General features: G+C 36.9%; 1 protein-coding gene and 1 long non-coding RNA gene across 10 annotated transcripts in view; one reads left to right on the top strand and one right to left on the bottom strand.

Moving 5' to 3' along the window:
• The window catches only part of LOC114055642, a 39,418-nt gene extending 37,928 nt beyond the window's left edge, over positions 1–1,490 (top strand). Inside the window, exon 4 of the long non-coding RNA XR_003570786.1 lies at positions 1,146–1,490. This is a non-coding gene — a long non-coding RNA (uncharacterized LOC114055642). The remainder of the gene's footprint in view (positions 1–1,145) is intronic.
• EVI5 (ecotropic viral integration site 5) overlaps positions 1–22,904 on the bottom strand; it is a 77,990-nt gene that overhangs the window by 33,515 nt on the left and 21,571 nt on the right. For 7 of the 9 annotated variants that reach the window (XM_027879991.1, XM_027879992.1, XM_027879993.1 and 4 more), the window contains 14 exons: positions 21,330–21,554; positions 20,385–20,459; positions 19,623–19,748; positions 18,728–18,871; positions 17,619–17,708; positions 17,410–17,507; positions 16,789–16,849; positions 14,860–14,913; positions 12,616–12,648; positions 11,911–12,057; positions 6,134–6,268; positions 3,894–4,034; positions 3,227–3,385; positions 1,484–1,630 (listed from right to left, as the gene is read on the bottom strand). In XM_027879991.1, the coding sequence (XP_027735792.1) occupies positions 1,484–1,630; positions 3,227–3,385; positions 3,894–4,034; positions 6,134–6,268; positions 11,911–12,057; positions 12,616–12,648; positions 14,860–14,913; positions 16,789–16,849; positions 17,410–17,507; positions 17,619–17,708; positions 18,728–18,871; positions 19,623–19,748; positions 20,385–20,459; positions 21,330–21,554 (1,635 nt within the window). The remainder of the gene's footprint in view (positions 1–1,483; positions 1,631–3,226; positions 3,386–3,893; positions 4,035–6,133; positions 6,269–11,910; positions 12,058–12,615; positions 12,649–14,859; positions 14,914–16,788; positions 16,850–17,409; positions 17,508–17,618; positions 17,709–18,727; positions 18,872–19,622; positions 19,749–20,384; positions 20,460–21,329; positions 21,555–22,904) is intronic. The other 2 variants (XM_027879994.1, XM_027879995.1) reach the window with 2 other exon arrangements.

Raw genomic sequence — 22,904 nt, 5'->3', positions numbered from 1 at the left:
TCATTTAATTGTATATTATTATATAGTTGGAGTGAAATTGAGAAATTTTTCCTAAGTTTGAAACAGCAATAGGAAGCTCAACATCAAGTTAGGTCCCATTTAAGGGGTGGGAGAACACTTGAATATATTTGAATATTTGAATTTGAATATTGAATATATTTAATATTGTTTAATTATTTTTTATTACATGGTATTCTTATTAAATCTGTAAAACACTGTGGAAATTATGAACTATTAGAGAATAAACTCACAAAGAACATTCACAACAAATGTCAGAGGTAGTGGGGAAAAAGGGTATATGAAGAAGAAACTTCATTGAAGAAAGGTAGTTTTGAACAAGTTAATTTTGAGTGCCTTCCAATACACTTTGCAAAAACACTTGTGCATTTAAGCAGTACAGGAGTCTACATGGTATTCTGCTAGGTCTCATCCCAAGAAGTCACTGTCTACCTCAAAGTTAAACAGCAGAAATCCAGGTAATGGATATGCATCAAATTGGTAATGTTTCATTTTATATCAGAAGCATCAACTTGTAAAACATCTTACAATGTAAATCATAATTTTTTTTCCTATCAACTACAAAACAAGTTTCAGGATTTAATGTCAGTGTATGTCAGGACCGCTACTTCACGGGCTGTTGAGCACTGCTGTTTTCAGAGTATCTCTAAAGAATATGACTGGTGCTCTGTCAAATACTGTCACGCTTTTCTCTAGCCCGTGCTAGAACAAAGCTTTACAGGCAAATTATCCCAGTGAGAACAGTTATGTATATGAACTCTTTAGCCAGGTTAGAAACATATTCTCTTTATAGCCAACATAAACCCAGAATATTGACTATACACTCCAGTCCTCAATCTCAATGTTTAATGAGCACCTTCAGTATCAAGACCCTATCAAACAAAAAAGTTATGGATTATATGAAAAACACGTATCACCAAGATTGAAAATATTAAAAAAAAAAAAAATCTGTAAGAATAATCTCAGCATTACAAAATAGCACTTAGGGACCCAATGATTATGGCAAACAAGACAGTCAGTAGGAGCAATTTCTTCTAGTTAAGATTCAGTGGCTTGTTTCCCTAAAGTTTGTGATGGAGTTTGAGTAGCTAGTAGAAGTTAAACTCTCCATCGCACTTTTGATTCAGGTTCCACTAGAAACAAATGGAACTGGCAAAACAGCAAGAAAAATGAAAACCTAAAAGTGTTGTCTAGGAGTGGTTTTTTACATTACATACACTTTTCTGAGTAGAAGCACACTTTAAAGTTTATCTTTGTGGGACCACAAAGAAGCAGCTCTGTCAAAACCTCAAGTATTTTTGTGAGATGGTAAATTCAAGATGATGCTGCCAAAATCAGTAAAAGGAATTTCAGTTTTATGATTTATGCTTCTCACTTACGACACAATTCTATCCCACAGCAGCAGACAAGACTTAAATGTACATGTATATTAGCACCCAAGTAGTCTATTCAGGATGTTGTTTACCTTGCATTCAATCTCTGCTTGTCTACGTTTTGCTTCATTCAACTGAGCCAGAAGTCCTTTGTTCTGTGCAGAAAGATACTGCACCTTCTCCTGTAGGTTGGTAACCTCTTGCTCTGCCCTTCGTAAATGATTACTATTGATCTGATTCTGAAATTTATGACAAAAAAAGGGAAAGAAAATGCATGTTAAGATTTTTTATATTAATTTAGCTCTCTGAAATCTGTCAAAACAGACTTATTGTTTACCATAAAAACTTTTAATGAAAAAGCAGTCAGAGTTTTCTAAGTGCAGTTAGAAGAGTTTGCATGATGCTTTGTTTATGATCAAGATATTCAAATTGTTCCTCAACAACAGATGGCTCATTGCAAGAATACTATTGCAAAACTGATGTATGTTTGTTTTTCCTAATTTCTTGCTTAGGTAAGGCAAAGATTTTGTGAACTTGTATCCCAGCTGCAGCATGCACCCAGGAAACATCAGGTATGTCAGAAATATTATGTGCACATTTCTCTGTCCAGTGAATTCCTGAAAGGAACGTGGCACCTTAACTGAGATCAGTGCAGTAGTAGCAGTCACACCATTTGTAGGTGAGGCTGTACCAATACCATCTGTACTGGCTGCAGGCCAGCACCCAACACGTGAACCAGGGCCCTTCTGTCAGCTGAGAGCTAAACAGCATAAACACACACAGACTCAATGCACAACAACACTGAAGTACCTAAAAGGTCTCCTGACTTTAATACAGGTAAGCCAGACAGCAGGATCCCTGTGCCCCCTACTGACCAGAATACGCACATGGGGTGAAGGCAGCAACATAAAAGCACCTTAAGTGTAGTGCAAGAGTATTGCCAGTTCAGTGAAAATTTTAAAAGGCAAAAGGAAACTTTTATTCAGTTGGTATAGACAAAGCAGTGCCTCTGTCAGAAATAAACTACCATGTGCCTTGCAGTAAGCTAATCTCTCTTCAATAGCACACCCTTATGTGCTCTCATTATTTTTAGAACTGTTGAACCTTGTCAAGTAAAATTACTGTTTGTTTAGCCTTTTAAATGCACAAGTCTCTTTCAAAAGACAGTTACATTTAGCAGATATTTCATGGGAGGATTTCTCCAAAGTCTGTTACAAATCTCTCATCAACAGCACACTGTGCTTACTGACTCGAGAGTCAGTATAGTATGAACTCACCACTTTAGTGCACTTTCATTTCAGATTCATTTACTTAACAACTTACTCCCTAGTTATAAAAAAATAATTTTGGCAATCAAGCTATGATTGTCTGTTCTGCACAAACCTCAGCAAGGGCCATCCATGTGTTTCTATTCTGGCACACAAAAGGCAAAGCTTCTGCTAAAAACACCTGACCAACACAAGAGCTTTGCTGAGTCCACAGCTTAGTAACCAGATCCATCATCTCAGCAGAAAACCTGCTATCACCAATTTCACCAGAAGCAAGAAAACACTGCCTTTTAAACAATTAGAATTACTATTATTGGAATTGCCAATTAGATTTGTGAAATTTAAAACACCTTAACCATACTTTTGTTGTTATACCAGGTATAATTTAATGAATTTACATTCACACATAGTTTACTGACTAATTCAAATGAGAAATCTGGAAAGCATAGTCCTGGAAGACTAAAGAAGAGACATTAAAGTAAGCTGGACTGTACGCACTAGGTTCTTCCATCCTAGTCCAACAGCAGCATCCAGCTCAATTCACACGTACTGGTGTTCAAAACATACCTGTGTTTCCATCTCCATCATTCTTTGTTTGGTCTCTTTCAGTTCAGCTTGAGTTTCTGCTTCTCTCAACCGGACTGTCATCAGCTCATCCTGTAGCTCATTCACTGCATTTTTTTTGGGAGGATCTTTCCATCTTCCAGTGGTACGAGCTAGATGACGCTAGAAAAACAGCACGTTTTTGCTGACAGTGCCTGATCTTTCCTGGCGTTCCCTTATTTAGAGTTATTTGAGGACAAATAGCTGTACTTCTCCTGTTGTTTTTAAATGCTAGAAACCCATGGAAACTTACTGCTTTTAAGAACAGTTAAAAACTTGGAAGACAGTCATTCCCAACTACAGTAAGTCAGTGAATTGCAACTATATCCTGAGACTTTTGCCTATTTCTAGACATTATTACCACTTAGCAAGGTCCGAGTACTGCTCAGGTACTTCCCTCCTACCAGAACTGCTACCTGGAAGTGCAGGCCCTCTGCCATCTAGGGACCAACTTCTAACATATTTTCCAAATTTAGTTTCTTGTGGCAGCTACATTTAAAGATCTTTTCACCTCAGCAGTTTGATCCACAGTCATTACTTTCTACTTGATCTATAATTCAAAATTTCATAGTCTTGCTTTATCATCATTCATTGAAAATAAAAATTACTAAAAGTGTATTGCTACCCATACCTGCCAGTGTTCCTCCAAATCTTTGACTTGCTGCCTTAATTCTTTGAGACCCATCGAAGCTTCTGCTTCTCTTAATTTTACTGCAATCAGTTCCTCTTGTAGTCTGGCAACGTTTTCCTCATCAGGGAGGGAGCTGTTCCTCTGCAACAAGGACCATCCTCTTAAATACGTATTTGAATAAAATTGTGCTTAGTGAAACCCACTCCAAGAATATAGACATGGAACAGTAACTCTTATTACTAATCAAGCTTTAAGTACACATCCTTTGCAAAATAAAATCCCTCAGAAAAATCTAAGTTTCTGGATACAGTATGTATAAATAACTTCTAAATGCCAACTACAAAAAAATGAAAAGGTAGTAGTTTTAGGTATTCTGACTTCATGATTTCCCTAGATGGTATCTCCCTAATGAAACATATTTAAAATATTTGAAGCCATCAAAAATATGGAGAGAAATCTGAAAGATTTTGAGCTAGTCGCTAAAAAGTAAAGCAAACAAGGAACTAAAACTACACCTTAAAGCTATAACTTCTACTTAGGTTTACAGAGAAAATAATAAATGGAAAATTATTTTTTAGGAAGTAGGTCACCAGCCTTTGCAACATATTTGTTATCCTTTTCCAAGGAACCATACATTAACATTTATAAACAAGTCAAGAAGAGGTCTTAGAAATGAAAGTGCAAGACACATGAGGAAAATAGAAAAGGGAAAGCTAAACAGAACACAGGAAGACACTAGGAAAAGCAACACAGAGATGAAATCCTAATAATGGAAATATGGGAAAATAACACAGGAGAAGAAAAAGGACAGTCTGTCCCACTACAATATCCCTAGAGCGAATCATTGGACACCAAGTATTCAAAGTTGAACTGTGCTTCATCACTTTCTACTGTATTTCTCAACAGCAAAATCCAGTGTTTTTGAAGACATGTAACACTGTGACAGTTGCCAGGTTTTCTTGAGAGCTGAGAGTAAAGAAGACGATTAACAGAACACAGCACAATAGCCATTTATTAGCATTCCATGTTTCAAAATCAAGGGATCTGAGTACTGGCAAATCTAGGACGTGAGAGGGTGTGTTTCTGAATGTTTCCATCACTGTCAGTACAGCCATGCAAGTCTTGGCTTATTCAGCAGGAGTTCCCCAGATTACATGATACACCAATAACAGCAATAAAGAGCTGTACTGTAGGAATGAGGGAATTAGCTTCAGCTAATTCTTTCTCATTATAAGAGACTGAAATACTACTGTACATCTGAGTTTGTCTGGTACACTGGAATTGACCCCATTACTCCAGTTTTTCTTCAGAGATAAGTTTTCATGCCTGCCGTCTCTGAGTTAAGTAGTCTCCTTTTGAATTTTGAAAAATAACTTATATCCTGAAATCTTACCAATGGTCACTCCAGTAAAAGTACCACACTACTAGCCTGCCAGGTGCTCATCAAGCTCCTCAGATAATTTAAAAAGAAATCTTGACTCCAGTGGTTTAATTTAATCAGCTAGTAAGTTCTGGCCAAAACCTGGGTATACAGCTCTTTAAAATTTCCTAAGGAAACTATTTCCAAGGTCAATACAAAAAGATCTGAAAAGCATGCTTTGTATAAGGTCCATTTTTTTTTTTTTTTTTTGGTTTTGTTTTGGTTTTTTTCAATGTTGCTATTTTATCTTGCAGTTAAGTTTTACTTCAAAGAAAGGTAAATGTTTGACAGTTGGTTTGAGTACAGCTTGAGCTCTGGCATCAGGAAGTTACAAGCTACCATGGCACCCAAAAAGCAGCAGAGATTTTGATAATCAATGGTGGAGGGATTCCTTCCCTTACCATATTAGGACCAAGTAGAAGATGCTGAAGACCCGGGAATGGTAATATTGGACTCTTCCATCCTTCACTCCCAAACTGTTTAGTTTCACATCACCTCAATGCTCACTCTAAGCCCCCTGCTCTTGTTGCATGATATCATTTTGGAACAACTGATATTTCCTGTAAACATTTCATCAGAATCCAAGTTTTCCACTACAGTAGGCTTCAGGAACAAGAGAAAAGGGATTTGTTCTTCACAAACCTTTCCCAGTGCAAACATATCTTAGTTTTATTATTGTTGTTCTTACAGGTTTGAAAAGCATCTTGTAATAATGAAAGCATAGAAGAGAAAGTTCTAGAGCACAGTAGTGAGGAGAATTACAGGGACCTGTATTCTGTTTCTAGTGCTGTTCTGTACAGAGGGTCCTGGTTTAATTTACCTTTTCCATCTCTAGAACTTTATCTTGCATCTCCTTCAGGGCACAATGGGATTCTGCTTCACTCAGCCTGGCTTGGACCAGCTCTTTTTCCAGCTGTAGCACAAAGTCTTCACTGTATCGTGAACTGCATTTATGCTACAAAGTTTGCAGAAATATGTTTAGTATGAAGCACAGATGGTTTGAAAGGGGTTTTATATACCAGACCTGGTATGAAAAGTACATTCAGATGTGTAAGATCAGGAATACGACCTTAAGTGCTTACCTTATACAAGTCTATTAATATGTCCATCCAGACCGCCAACAAAAATATTCCTAATTCTCTGCCTCAAACAACCACACCCCACACAGCCAAATGGGTCTGACTACACTGCGATCCCAGTTAACACTGACAAGCAACAACTCACACTTTTCTCTCATTAACCAAACTGAAAGATTCTCGAAGGATCTGGGATATGCAGAAAAAGATCCTACAGAAACACTACTAATTACAAGGTTAATACAAGTATCTCTCAATTCCTACTCACTTAAACCGTGATTCAGCAGAATCCTTCTGTAATTCGGGATTTAAAATAAAGCCATACATGGCTTCAATGTACAATGACTTTGGTTTGCCCGTTTCTTCACTCCAACACTTGGCTCCCATTTGCTCTCCATATACATATTCCTTCTGAGATTCAGACACATCCAACTGAAGCATTTATATTCAAAAGCCTCACTTAACTTTTCTCCCAGTCAATAGTTTAAAAAACACATTTTATTTCTTGGGTCGCTTAAAAATGACTTAGCAGTTTGATGGACTGCCAACAGGCAATTCTGTATTTGAAAATTGAAATTGGTATTTCAGTTTCTGATTTAGGAAAAAAGTGGGTGTTGACATCCTCAAAGCACAGTTGTCTAGTTACTGTGTTTACATCATTACCCTGAAAATTAAGTTTAGAGGAAAATAATTCAATAAATTTTTGGTGCCATTAACTACATTGTGAAATATAAATACTATACTCGGATTAATAGATTAAGTTTTAATTAATTAAAAATGCAACACTAAAACCCACAGATTATTTATTATACTAAAGATACAACTGTGTCTTATTTTATGTTTGCATAAAAATAATGTTGGTTTCTGTATCTAAAAACAGAGACAAAACGAAGAGCCTTCAGTTCCACATGCTTCTGTTATGGTGTGGCATTCCCTGACCTCCAATGCACAAACCAAAGGCGAACAGGACAAAACAAGGATTTCCATGGAACTACATGATAAGGGAAAGTATGTTTTCATTTGTTTTTATATTTCTGCAAGTATAAAAACTTGCATAAGTTGCAGGAAGCCTTTTGTCCCGACTTACAGTACAGTCCAAATTCGGAATTGACATTAACCTTAGTGTTACAATGTATTACATTTCTGGTATAAATGTTATTCAGGAAGCTGTGATGGAGGGATATAAACAAAGCATTGAAAGGCAAACAGAACTCAGGTCGTTTTTAGTGTCATCAAGACCATCCACTTAAGCCTGCTTAGCTGTGCAGCTGCACACACAGGGAACACGTATATAGTATGATCCTTGTACATTAACATTAATTTGCCCTTACACATTACTAATTTAACTCATATTATTTTCAACCCACACAGTGTCTTTGCCTCAGCAAGCAGTGGAGGCAGACCCGACTTGAGTGCAAGAAAAGGATGGGTGGGCAATGCTGATTCATTTCTGCGATCGCTTCACATGATGTAGGAACACAAGTAGCACAGCTAACAACATGCAGACACAGAGAAGAAGCAGCAGCTCTTTCACATTCCCTGGCTGCTTGTTCAAGTTCATCACATGATAACACGACAACTCAGATGGCCTCTACCTTGTTCCAGATTCTGCCAGACATTTTAACCACAGTAGCACTTTCTTGACCATGTTGAAAAGACAAATGTAATACAAAGCACTAAATATGCAGCTTTACAGTCATTTAATTCTGAAAGAAACAAGTCCTTGCTTAGTTTCACACAACTGGATTTATTTCCCTCCACACAACCATTCCTAATACTATTTTGGCTGATGATAGACGTAATTACAGAATGTTTCTCCAGCACACTATACTGAAGAGCGATTAACAGATTGTTCAGCAGCTAACTTTGCTTACACATTTAAGCACTAACTGTAGTACTTCACTAAATACAGTATTTTTATTTTTTGTGTTTTGGTTGGAAATCAGAAGAGAGAATTAGAAGAGTATACTGTAAAGTAAAGTGAAGCCTTCCATAAGGTTGCAACACTCATTTCCAAGCATATATTCCCTAAATCAACTACTATGCTTTTAATTATTATCAGCCATTTTAGCTTGAGTTCCTAAAAAGAAACGATGAAGTTGATGTAACAATAATCAAATACATGGCTATAAATTACCTTACAAAATGCATATGCTTCCATCTGAATGCTTAATCAATTAAAATTCTATCTTTATATAATACAGTTAAAGAGCCTATTTAAAAATGTGATGCATTTTTAGCTTGATCTGCCTCTCATTTCTCAGATTCAGTTTTAAAGCATTCAGACTGATGAACGGGGTAATCATTGACAATTAAGGTATCACTGGGAAAGACAAGATTTGCATACTGGAGGTGTTTACATCCAGCAGAAGCTACCTTTTTCATTTAGAAACAAAATGGGGAAAAGAACAGAGAATAAAATCTTCAGCACATAATTATCAGGACTAAGTTACAACAGGCCGATTACCTTTGCCCCTAACTCCTCAAATACCATTATATATACTTAGCATGCCTCCAAAGAAAACTGTTCTGTTGAAGTCAGGCACAACTTCCTCTATCCAGTTCTTGATTTACCACCAGTATGAGGAAGAAGCCACCTTCCTCTTAACTGTTTGGTTACCCACCACAACTTGCCTTTGGCAGGTTTCTGTGTTTAAAGGCTAGACAAGCCAAAGACAGATTAGTGCCATCCACTAGTACAGTGATAACCTCTGAGTAGACTCCATACTTCATTATGAAGTCATTCTGGTTCATCTAAAGACTCCCTATAAATACTTCAGCACAGGAAGAAATAAACTTGTGTGTAATTTGGGCTTCTGGTGTTGGACTTGAGCCAAAATCCTCCTCTACCCATCTCTGTATTCAGAAGTGCTGCAGTGGAGAATCTCTTTATAGACACTCACATCAAGTAAGAACCTTCCGTACTTACCCTTGAACGACTTAACCTGTGCTATCCAATCTCCTCAAGCAGACTGCATAAACCTCAATAATATATAAATACAAACACATAATCTTTGACAAAGGACATGTTAAACCTTCTTAGAACTACTATGGTTTAGGTGGTATTTTTGCTACCAACAAAACCATGTTTTGTTGAGTTTTTTTAATCCCGCAGGGTTGTTCAGAAGAGGCAGTTGCAAGTATCCTTAGGCAGTTCTTTTCATACATTCCTATTCAGAAATTCAAGCCCAAACATTACAGTTTCTATCAGGCTGAAACAGGCTATTAAAGATTGGAAAATATGTAAATTATAAAATATGTAGAATAGATGCTGTATCTTTAAATAAGCACAGATAAACTATGCAGCCATTTACAAGTTTACAGTGCAATCATTTTTTGCTAATCATAAAGCCGAAATAATTGGAGGAAAAAAAAAAAACAAAACACTAGAACAGATATTCAAGACAATACTGAAACGGATATTGCCAAGAACAAAGCTACTGGCACCAGCACGTGGCAAAAAATTTACAAGTGTAAAGTAAAATGCCAAAATTCCAAATAAACCCAGGCATTCCCACCAGGTGGCGCCCTAAACAAACGCAATTGCTTGTGTCGTTCCCATTTCATAGCTTGGAAACAAAGTTAAAAGCCTGTTCCGATGCAGTAGCCCATAGCGATCTCCTAACTGAAGCCATCTTAGCACTTTCCCCACGTTGTCTAATCCCGATGGTTCTCAAAACGACAGCACTATTCCTTACACTTGAGAATTAGCCAGCTACTGGGCACAAACCTGTCCATAACCACATGGATTTACAGTCTCAGTTCCACACACACAGACTACTTCCTATAGTCACATTCACGTTTAAGTGGAGGAAAACAATGCTGCAAGCGTGCAAAGTAGGAAGCGTGGCTCTTAATTGAACTGCTCATTCTTGTGTTTTACTCACTCTCCATTCTCTCAGTACCTGTCCAGTCTTCTGCCCTTACAGCTCCCATCCAGCCAAGTTTGCAATCCAGTTATTTACGGTTTTGCTCAGGATCAGTTCCCATACCCAGCCAACCTCTCAGGCCTCCCCATCATTGTTTCTCAGTAAGTTCCCAGCATAATTAAAGGCATTAGCTTTTAAAGTCATATTACCTGTCAATTAACTAATAAATAAATAAATAGAATATCTTAGTCTCTTCTTAAAAGTTTTAACTGCATACAGGACATTAATGTGGATGCCTCCAAAAGACACCTTCCAAGGGCACGTGTACTATTGTAATCAGACAATAAACAGCTGGATAACCTAAAGTCTATCATTTCCCACTGCATTTCACCTGAAAGATTACAGTATATCTAAAATGTTGGAAAGCATCACAAGACCATCCCCATCTTCCTAGCTGTCATTTCTTCACAGTGCTGTTTCCTCCTGAAGAAATTGCTCATGTTATATAAAAAGCAGCATTTCACATGACAGAGTAGCTCATCAGTCACTCCTTACAATTATTCTAGCATGCCCTTTTTACACTGAAATGCATTAAACAGACATTATAAACACAACATTTTAGAACTAGTCTGTTATGATTTCCTTTCAGTCTAACAGTAAATCTCATCTTTACCTTCCAAGAGAAGACAAAAGGATTACTAGAGGTTTAGTGGAAGATGTGTAAAACTAACTACCCTCCTGACTTTAAGGGGCCTGATAAGCAGCTGCAGGGTGTCGTAGTTTTAAAAGTTTCATACACCTGAAATGGCCAAGACTCCAACAAGTACTTATATACCACTTAAAACAGTACGAGGAAATTCACACCAACACTAGTAGTGCAGTTGATTCAGCAAGTGAAGATGCTGAAATGGCTTCCCTCGCACCCCAGGAGAAGACACTGAGCACTTTAAGTGGCTTAGAGGAAGTCACTTCAGTCTCACAGCAACAGTCTGAACTTCTGCATATTTTACTACCTAAAACACAGAGAAACACAGTACTATACTATATATAAATTATTTTGCTGCTTCACATCCACATAAATCCACATTTTTTAATCGAGTCCTGTAGTTCCAAACTCAGGGACAACATCCTTCTACTTCAGCAAGCAGTAAATTTTAGCATACTAGGAAAAAACCAAATATAAATACACAGATGAAATGTTAACATGACATAGACTGACTTAAACAATACAGAAGTGTAAAACAACTCCCAAATTTGAGTATTCAGAGTGCCACAATTTGCAATGGGGAGATTCTTAGCATGAAGAGCTACCAAAGGCTGTATGTGTGTGGTTTTGTTAGTATTTCTTTGGTGGTATGTGGGGAGGGGTGGGTTGGGTGTTTTTTTGTTGTTGAGCTTTTTACTTGGGTGTGTTTTATTGTGGGTATGTTGGGGTTTTTTATAAACTGATAACTTACATCTATCCAGGGTTATGGATCTCATCTATCAGTAAAAACAGACCAAAATTTCATTTAGTCCAATTTGTGTAATTTTAAGAAGCAAATCACAATGAACAAGGATTTACAAGGACAGCACAGAGACCATGTCATGATGAGGAAAAATAAACACAAGTGAGTGAAAAAGATGAGATGATGTGCTGCCAGGCTCCTTACCCATTGCTGCTGTTGTTGGAGCTCCCTGATGGTATTCTCAGCTTGCTCCAGTTTAGTAATGGCCTCATCACTCTGCTGTTTGATGGTGGCCAGCTCCCGTTTTATGAGGTAGTTTTCCTCAGCCTCCTGGGCCCTTGTCACTTGTCCCTTAGGACATAATTTATTTTTTTAAGCACTTAATGACAAATCCAAGAGAGACTGCCTTTGTGATGCTTAGCCGCTTATTTCATCCGATTGGTTTTGCGAACAGCACAGATACAATTGGTAGAAATTTTAGGACAAGGTAGTACTGAACAGCTGCTTTAGTACTTTAGTACAAAGTTCAGCATCCATTTAGCAAGCACAGTTTGGTACTTGCATTCAGTGAAATTCCTTTCATGCATTATTACTCAGTAGTACATGCACAGATTGAGGTTCACAATATTCAATTTCAGTGTTAATACAGTGTCACAGAATCCATTTCTCATAGGAATTTGTACCAGAAAAATTGCATTAGGTTAGGAAAATTACTATAACGTGCAGGTATTGGGTTTATATATTTTTAGTAAACAAAATTAAACGAGTTTCTAGCGAGATATTAGCTCTGTATTTATTCCAAATCAGCAAAGCAGGGATAGAATATAGCATGCAAATATGCATGCATTAGAGCAGTTGGAATTTAAAAGTAGGAAGAGAGTCATACAGTAAAAGACTAAAAGACTATACCTGTATCAATCTATCTGCCAAGGAAGCACTTTCCTACAAAGGAAAAATTCAGATAGGAATAAGGAAAAGGAAAATCAAAAAACAAGGGGCTGATAATAGTGACAAAAAAGACCAAGAGCTAATAGAAAGAAAATGCCCAAATTCTACCCATTTTCTGTGCAAACCTTTTATCAAAATTAACAACTCTTTATATAACTTAAGGCAACTCAGCCTGAAAGTCCCAGGAAGCAGCCTTTTCTGCAACAGATGTAACACAATCCATTTTTGATACAAGAAGGGTTCAAAGCCAGATTTCTGTAACATGTAAAATTCACCTACAGGAGAGTAGGTATTTGTCTCTGAAGGGCTTGCTTCCCTAATTAACAAAAGTTACTGATGCATTCTCTGATATGATACAGTAGATAGATGCAGGACTACAGTCCACCCACAACATGAAACAAAGGCATAATTTGAGCACAAAGGAAACTCCACTAAGCACCAAGGCGCTCATGCAGAGCTACAGCTTCCAGTAAGATGAAGCAGTTAAATGGTACAAACTGACAGACAAGTAGGAAATGTCAACTATAACAGCTCGTATTTTGTTTTACTGAACTCTTGCAGTAACTCATCGAGCAGTTTATAGATTCTTTTTCCTTGACAAACTTTTGCAAGAAAGAAATTTTCATTCTTTGCACACTGAAAAAGCACTACCCCCCTGCAGTTGCATTAATTAATTTCTTACTTTATCACCCCTGAAAGCACTCGATTTTTTGCAATCACAACTAAATCATATGAGTTTGGATGAGGGAAAAAGTATTTTTAAAATAAATTTCCAACAGAAGAACTGAATGTGTTTGTTCACACTTAATGATCTGTTTCTCAAATGCTATGATGATAATGATCATCAGAAATCCTTACTAATAGATAATATTTTCCCATTTTGAAATGTTTTAATTCCAATCAGACTGGGATACTCTGAAAGCGAATTCTGAAATTCTAATTACAGAATTTGCAAGAGCACTAGCATCTGGCAGTTCATCACGGACATCATAATTAAAAAAAAATTCCAACCCCTACAATTTAAGTATAAAATAGAGATACTTACTATTATATATTTGCCAAGGAAATTGAAATGATTCACTACAGTTTCAAGCTTCTTAAAGACAGCCTGCTCTTTTCCATTCATTTTATCAATGCTCCAATATTTAAAAAAAAATATTCATGAAATTGTATTTTTGTTCACAACTTTCACAATGTGTCCTTGTGCACATTTTCCAAACTAAATTCAGAAATCAATTAATTAGAATTTGACACAGATGGGCTGTTCCTCAAGAAATCATACCAGATTTAACATCTGAAGTGTGACATCTTCCAACGATGCTACTCCAAAGTGAAACTTTACCATTTTCTTCCCTGTGAAACACAATTGTTTGCAGCTCACAGGAGTGAGCGCTCAATTCCACTGTTTGTGGTGAAGATGGACAGGAATGTTCTCATTCTAGAGCAGAGCAGCTCAGATGAGATCTGCGATGGGAAGCACGATACCAGGACATAGGAGAGGCCACTGGAGAACAATGCCTGCACGTTGGCAGTGTATCCACAGCAGCTGACACGCTCACTTCTAAAGTTTTAACCAGCTACAAAGAAGCCTAACAAAACTCTGCTCCACACTAACCCCATGAGAAATAAGTCTTCAGATATTCTCCCCATCATGTACCCAAAATTGCCACAGAAGTTCAAAACTAAACAGAGCAGATTAATAGCAGTGTTCCTGTGAATGCTGCAACAACACCCTCTACTGCTGCATTCCCTAGCAATGAAGTGATCTGCCTTCATCTCATCTCATCTCTCTGCTCATTGGCAGGTCTGTCATTTTGCTCCTACATGAAGACACCAAACACCTTTAAATTTTCAAAACTGAGGAGTCTCTCACAAAAACCTCTTTTCTACCCAAGCAGTCCACTATGTGCAGCCTTCTCCACTTTGAACAGATGCCTCTAATTCAGGAAGAAAACAGTACAACCGAAGTCAGGTATGTGAAAATGTTTGATTTTTTTCAATCACTATGAGTCAGACATAACAACCTTACACATTTACACCACTGCCCTTAATTGCTTGGTTATTGCCATGCTATTTGGCTAAGCACTGTTAGTAAATACCATAGATTAGAAGCAAAACAGTAAACTATAATTCTGAGATTCCCATTTCATATAATAAAATTTCCATAAATTAACACAGATTAAATCTAATCCCCAATATACTCACTTTTTCTAGTGTTTCAATGCGCTGCTTTAGGAGTCTGTTTTCAGTTCGTAACCTCTGGAAGGGAAACAGTTCAAAAATCCATTTCTCAAGGTATGAATTGGAAGTCTGATAAAAGCCAAGCAAGCTAACATTTTTATCTCACCACATCTATGAAAATCAGTATAAGTACGGAAATAATTAGTGACCTTCTTAATTCCTTTTCTATGATGTCCTAGCTCAAAAGATGAGTTTAACCAGCAAAGATGAGACGATATCTCGTGTTGTACGAAAGCACCTGTGTTACACGAGCTGAAAGCAGCACGTCTGCAGATGAACCACAGGGCTCAACCCCACACCAGACCTGACAGCCTCCCCTTCATAAAAAGAACCAAAGTCTGCGTGGTTAAGGGACGTGAAAGTGCACTCCTGCACTAGGACAGGCTAATGAGACAGCTGCAAGGTTTCCTTCTTTTCCTTACAGTAGTTAATATGTAAGGTTATACTGAGAATTATTTACCTCAGATGCCCCAGAAGTAAGAAGGAATTGTAATCAATTATATACTTCACTAGTGCACTTCCTGTAAATTTTAGCAGTCAGCATTCAGACAGAAGGATCCATATCCCCAAGAACAGAGCCTTGCATTTTAGTTCAGTAAATGGTTTATTCTGCCAGGCTAAAAGACAAACTCAAAATGTGCTTGTTTTTCTACCTCCCTAAAATAGCAGAGCTTCTTAGAGGAAAAGAGTAAGTCAAAAACAATTTACATAAGTCCCAAAGTAGGGCCTAGAAACAGACAGCATTTGGTTTCATTGGGGTTTTTGTTGGGTTGTGGTTGCTGGGTTTTGTTTTGGGGTGTTTTTTTGTTGCCTTTGGAGGGGGGGGAGCATAGGGAAAAGCAGAGAAGGATTTGAAATAATTAAAATACTAGAATCTAAAGTTACAGTTGTCTTTCATATGGTTTTATTTGTCCTCTTCTGCAGAGAGCTGTCATTTGAGCCCTGCAAATCTTAAGATTTCAGATGCCATTACAGCATTAGATCATAATGCTGCTAATGCCTCACTGCTTGCTACAACAGTAACAAACTGCCTGAAAAGGCTCAGAACACCTTTGTGCTCCCAGGTGCATGTCAGTCTTTTTTCTGAAGAACTGATGCCTTAAAAACTGACACTGCAAAGGAAACTGATTGGCAGTGGACAGAAAAGGAAGGCTGTACCTCACTCCCTCTAAGCTTTATTTAATGCACTTGCCCATCGTTTCTCCCACTGCCTTTTCTTACAGAACTGTCTAAAGACACAAGAAAGAAAATCCAGATCAAACAACATGCTGTGAAAAAAAAAAAAAAAGAGAAAAAGGAAAAAAGGCATCAAAAGCCTATTTATGTCTCAAAAGGAAAAAGATGCAGTGATTAAGCAGATAGAGGAAGTAGGTCAGTTAGTAAAAGGGAAAAATAAACTGCACTGGCAGGTTGGCTTTCCCCCCCACAGTCTGTATTAACTGCAGAAGCTCCAAAAGAAAAGGCGACTGCAGACAGAAGGTTCTCCATCTTGGCTCCAATGCATAAGAAAAATCAATGACAAACCACTCAAGTGCATTCTGACAAACTGTCCTAACATGTTACATACAGAGCTCCTGTGCGGGACACCTACAACTAAACCAGCACATTTGGAACCCCTGATAAATGAGGCCATCTGTAATCAAGCTTTACTCAGCAGGAAAGAATAAAAAATAAGTACAGTGGGTCTCTAAAGATCTTTTTCCATGTCCACCAGAAATCTCAGTAATTTCACTGTAGGTGTCCTTTATCAACTGGCATCCCAAATACAAATGCCAAAAGAAAAGAATTTGGGGACTTTAATTACATGTCCTGCTACATGTACAGATCAAACATATAACTCTCCCACCAAGGAATTAAACTGATTCATAAAAAAAATTGTTAAGGCCTTCTTACTTTAATTTCAACTTGTTCTTCCATTTCTTTTGTCTTTATTGTAGTGTATTCCTTTTCTAACCTAAAAATTAGAAATGGTAAAGTAGGATTAGAAAACTTGTGGATAATTTAGTTGTTGGTGTATTAACTAACAAATATCAGTAGAACAGAGATACAGATTATTGATATTTCCTCTGAAATGCACTCCTGCAAATGCTTAGACTGGACATTAAATTTAAACATAGACTTGGGTAGGTATGAACAGACTCTGAAGCAGCAATCCTTTCCCTGCCTCACCCTGAAAAAAAAACAATCCCCCTCCCCTCCAAAAGCACCCCCCACCCAGCTTTCCTATTCAGTTCCTGTTTGCAGAAGTGTTGTAATGCCCCATTTTTTCTTCAAAAGCTTTTTTGGTTATCTTTGTAAGTGAGGTACAGCTTTTTATAATTAAGAAAAATAGTAAAGACTGTTTTAAAGTAATTTTCTTACAGACAGAACTTCAGCTTTAATTGTTTATATAGGACAAAACCAAAAAAAAAAAATTAAAGAGAAAATTCAAAATTAAACACTGAATAACTACTTTTAAAGATAAACTAGCTCTTAGCAACAGTATAATTGATTTTCTTAAAATGTTATACCTACTTTTTCATCTTTTTTGCATTGTATTTGACTTGGTAAGATGCTTGGATTAATTTGTCCGGACCACTGTCAAACTGATGTGGAATGACCTTTTGAAAGTGCTAAAAGCAATCAGAGCACAAGATTACACATAATTAATAGTTGTGAGGAAATACACACACACACACTGCACATTTCAGACATCTCTCAAAATTACTGTAATCATAACTTACCTGTAACATTCCTTCCATGTCAAGTTGCAGTAACTCTGCCTGGTTCATCTGAAGTAGTGCTAAACCTACTCGAAATACTATTTCTAAACCCTGAAAACAGAAGTTAAAAAATATCCAACAATTATTCATGGCACCATCAATAGTACGATGCTCTTTACTAACAATGGAAATCTCACCCACTTTCTCAGACAAGCAAAAGGACTGAAAAAAAAAAAAAAAATCTCTCAACAACAGCTTCTGGGTTTCTTAGTTTGTTCCAGGGACAAGCAATCTGGCTATTTGTCCTGATGTCAGACACCCCCCTCAGAGAGGCTAATGCTGAGGTAAAAACTCAAGTGAAGGAGTTCTCTAGGTCAGCTCCATCAAGCATTTTTAATACATCTAGTAGAAAAACACCCAAGTACTTCTCAAAAAAGCCATTTTGATTTCAGACATGGTACAATGTAGTTAATCTACTGAAACAGACACAAGGGAATGTCTCACTGTATCCCCTATCTCAGACATTCTTGAGGGTAAGCTAAAAGGATCCACCTTTGACTTACTATTTTCTAAAAGATCACTGCGGAGCATAAATGAACCATAATCTATGATTTGTTACTAGTTACAATGATGCAAAGCTCTAATCCTAAACACGAGACAACGTGTCTTTGTGATAGTGACACTGAAAAATTCCATAAATTTCTTTGGCGGTTGTTCATCATCCAGACAATAAAAGTTACCCAGACTCCCTCTTCATGGCTTGCATATCCCCATGGAACCTGATCTTTGGCCTGAAAGCAGTATTAGTTTCCACTGCAAACTTACAGTGCTACTGAGAACTGCTGTCTGTGCTGCGTGCAGTGCTACTGCACTGCATCCAGAAAGAACAGGTGTGGTGACCCCTCAACAGGTTACAGCACAAAGTTACAGTGTCCACATCCAGAGACAGTTCCTCTTCCTTGACAAACTACTCAACACACAGACACCTTCCCCTTAAAATAATCTGATCAGTGTAAGAACTAAAAAGCAAATCAGATTTGCTCATCATAATGGGATTTATACCACTACCTAAATAATTGCTTTTAACAGCTACTCTTAAAACATAACCTATGAGCATTTATAGTAGTTACCTCAGACATAAAGATATCAAATATCCTTGTTGCAATTGGTAGTGGAAAAGTTGTAAGGAATATAGTTAGAAACCATGATGATGCATACATAGAAGTGTGAAAACTCTGGGACTGAAAGTGCACATAAAGCTCTGGAAGATGCTCCTGGAAAAGAAGAGGAATAAAAACCACAAATGTTAAGCTTCTGCTTGCAGTCTTAGTGCAGACATGGTTTTGACAAATTTTGAATAAAAGAAAATAACTGATATTTAGTACAGACAACAGCTTAGCAACACAGGACTAGGAATGCTATTACTCATCATTATCAAGAACCATGCAACAGAACCCCAATATAGAATGTTCTTCCACCCTGCAAAGCACAGATTACAAAAAACTTCCTGATCCTAATAGGAAGTCACAAGCTTGTAAATCCCTAAGTAACATCTAAAATGGAACAAAAAGAGCTGGAAATAGCTAAGGATATCCCACCCCTGATCATCATGTTATGAACTGGATCACAAAACACAAACCTATTTTTCTCCATCAACTTGATCAGGAAGACAGCACTCTAAGTTTCAAATCTGAAAACAATTTCAATTCTACACGTGGATATCTTCCACTTTCCATCTTGTAAAATAGCTAAAAATTGACTGTGAAGATTTTGACTTCCAGAGTCTTCAATCCAAACAAAATTAGACTTTCAGATGCCTAAACTGCAGCAATTTAAATCCTCATGCTTCAGTGTTTAAACCCAGTCAGTCTGCCAGAGCCACATGCATTTACTTATGAAGTTCTGAAACTAGCTACTGTCAGGAGTGTAGCCATTAGCCAACAGATATGCCTGCTCTTGAACTGTAATTCCCACATTCCTTATTAATAGTTACTGAAGAGAAAGTTTGATAGATTTTGTATGTACCTGTATCATGCATTCAAACTGGTACATACAAAGGCCCAGTTCAGCCATGCTTGGTTTAAAGAGTTCTCGTAGTCTGTAATCTTGCATTAATTTAACAAACACACAGAACGCCTCTTCTTCTGGCATCTATATTAAAAATAAAAAAGCACAGTAAAAACTCTGGACAAATGGAATGATATATCAGAGTAAGTGCCTGGGAGGGCATTGGGGGTTGTAGTCGGGTGTGTATACACAGTAGAATTTTTTTGGTGGTTGGTTTGTTTGTTTCAAGGTTTTTGTTTTGTGAGCTTCTGCATAGCCTAAAATTCTATCAAATTATTTCTAAACTGAAATGGAGGTCTACAAGTAGTTTTTTATTGTATACCCTACTTTGTCATAAAACAAAAACCAATAATACAAACACAGCTTTAAGACAATCAAATCAAGCGTGAAGTTCCATTTCAACTCTGAGGAGATTCAATGTAATAGAAATGAAAAGTTCATTAATAGTTGAAACATCACTCACCAATATAACCTGCAAGCCTGCAGTCCTACCTTAGCTCTGAGAAATAAATGTATTCTCTCACTCCAATATAGTATCTTGGCAAACAGAACAACAGTAAGTAAATCTCATTTCATTTGCAGAGTAAACAGTGCCCTTGACAACTCCATTTTGTCAAAATGATGAAGAACACTATTGTAAAAATTCCCACTAAGCCACCACAATATATTATGCATTCTAGCAGGGATTTTAAAGGTTCACATATTTAATATTATGCTTACCTGCATAAGCAGTAATCCAACTATAAAAGCACTTCCTTGACAGTATCCAACCTCACGATCCACCAGAGAGTAAGCCTGGGAAATAAAGTTAAGATTCTCAACAATTAAAACCTCATCATCAATAAAAAGCAATCATAGTTCATCCTGCTATCTTGCTAATAACTCACTCTTCCATTCCAAAATCCAGCAAGGGCAGACATTCTATTCAGAAGTTTTAGTCAGATGTTCTGGTTGCTGCTAGAGAGGGTATGAGCTCTGCTCTCAGATCGCCTACAAAGCTGAGACTAAGGCAAACCTACCAAAAATACAGGCAGTTTTCAACTGCTAACTTTTCTGTTAAAGCTAATAATATAATGGCCAGTCCATGAACGAAGAACCGGGGAAGATCTTTACACATATGGAAAGGTGTGTCTTTCAAAATTTAAGCTCTAGTACAGTGAAGACAAAATAATGCAAACAATTTTATGTTGGCATTTCTTATTTTGTGTTTGGGCACTGGAACAACTGATCATTAGCTTGTACCTCAGAAATACTTGAAAACTGAATACTAGTTCTGATTATCCATGTTCTTGTCTTGGTGAATGTTGTTTACTGTATTTCATGGCACACTTCATTGCACTATACTGTCAGCAGTTAGCATGTGACTTCATTTTAATGCCTACTTAATGGTTTTACTTTATAAGAGATTAATATATATACATTTTTTATATATATGTCTATATGTATATAAATCGTTATTTTATATAAAAAGTTTATAAGAATACCATTGGAAGCTCTCTTTGAAACTGGAATGTGATTTGTTAAACCATTCTGGTGTCAATGGTTTAAAAAAGAGTAAGTTGGAAAAAAAAGCTAACACCAGTGCAAGTTCACTCTGTACAAGGCAATCCAAACTTTGTGCATGTTGTTGCTTATACATTTTCAAGGGCTGAAATACTGACTCACCTTCATTACATTGAACAAGACCTCCTGCCCAAGGCTATCTTTTTCTTTGAAAAAATCGTGTTCAGGGTATGTTCTAGCAATGTCCCTTCTTATTAATTTTTCACAAGGAGATGTCATTTTCAAAAGCTCTGAATACTGATCCTTAATTGGCATGCTTTGAGCACTGCATAAAAGTTGCCAAACAATTGCTCTGAAGTGATGAGGTATCCCTTTTCGAACCAGCTCCTAAAGCACAAAAAGACAAATATATTTATATCTCCTAAAAATGTAAAATTAAGCCTAAAGAACAAAACACTTCAAATTAAGTTCTTCATAACTTCAGAAAAAAATTTACATCATGGCAAAAACTTATCATACAGTTTATAACATGTAAACTTTAATTTTAGTGTGATAGATTATTAAGTTAACAAAATTAAACAGTCTCTGAATGATTTTCAGTGGCTAAATTAGCTAATGTACCCTATCCATGGTAAGCTACTTGAAAAACTGAATATTCAAATAATTTTATACAAGAACTTTCATTAAGCAGAATTTAATACAGTTATTTCTAAATTTCACAAAAGATCACTAAACATAACACCCTTTGGTAAAATTTGTAGTAAGTGAGATTTAAGAAATCACTAACTAAAAATTACTTTCAAGATAGGTGAATGACAAAAAGTGAAACTAACTGTAGCACAGCCAATTGCAACAAAAACCCATGTACAATAAAAGTATCAGAGGTCATTTCACAAACTTGACAAGTTCTGCCTAATTTCTCTGGTGTGCCAGTATTTCCAAGTTGTCTTCTAAGAAAGTATCTAAATGCAGTTTCAGACACCGGACCAAGAAAACATTAAAGTTTACATCTATTAAATTAGTTAATTTACTTTATCTTAAAAAAAAAAAAAAAAAAAAAAATCAGCTAGATATTATATGATTTCAACATGCCCAGATCAGTAGAACTAGAAACCTATTAATTGTGTTTCAAGAAATCACAAGAATAAGTAGTCTTGTTGCTTAATTTGGAAACTGAGAAAGAAGCATTATTCAGGAATTTTACAGACTGTCTTAGTGGTCCTCCTGCAACTAGAATCAGTCTGACCTAGAAGATTGTCTCTTCGAGACGTTTCCTTTAACCATTTTTTGTACCTTAAGAACTGCTATCAAACGTTCTGTCTCCTAAAGGATAATTTCTTCCACTATTATTTATTCTGAAGCCAGAGTAATTGGTTTTCTAATATCCTTAAACTCTCCATCCATCCTTGCTCAGAACCATCATAGTAACGCCACTAAGACACCCTGTGTTGTTTCCTTAAAGATTCCCAACTCCAAGAGAAGAATCCTAACAAATCAGCTTTACACACCTGTCTCCAGCTATCCTTTGTCAGTAACACACTATCAGACTGGACATCAGTCATCTAAAGCCTCAGGGGCTACTAATAAAGCAAGAAACTACTTGCTAGTGCTTAGAGTTACCGTGTACCTGCTCGACAGAATAATGGGGTTAACCCCTCCAGCTTTCCTAAAAGGAACAGCAGAAAACACCCCTATTAGGCAGCACTAAAATGATGCCACTCTACACAGTATCATGTG

This window comes from Empidonax traillii, unplaced genomic scaffold, assembly GCF_003031625.1.
Source record: "Empidonax traillii isolate 1590-97213 ecotype Southwest subspecies unplaced genomic scaffold, ASM303162v1 scaffold62:size2133460, whole genome shotgun sequence".
NCBI lineage: Eukaryota > Metazoa > Chordata > Aves > Passeriformes > Tyrannidae > Empidonax > Empidonax traillii.
This window is presented reverse-complemented; position numbering and strand designations above follow the sequence as displayed.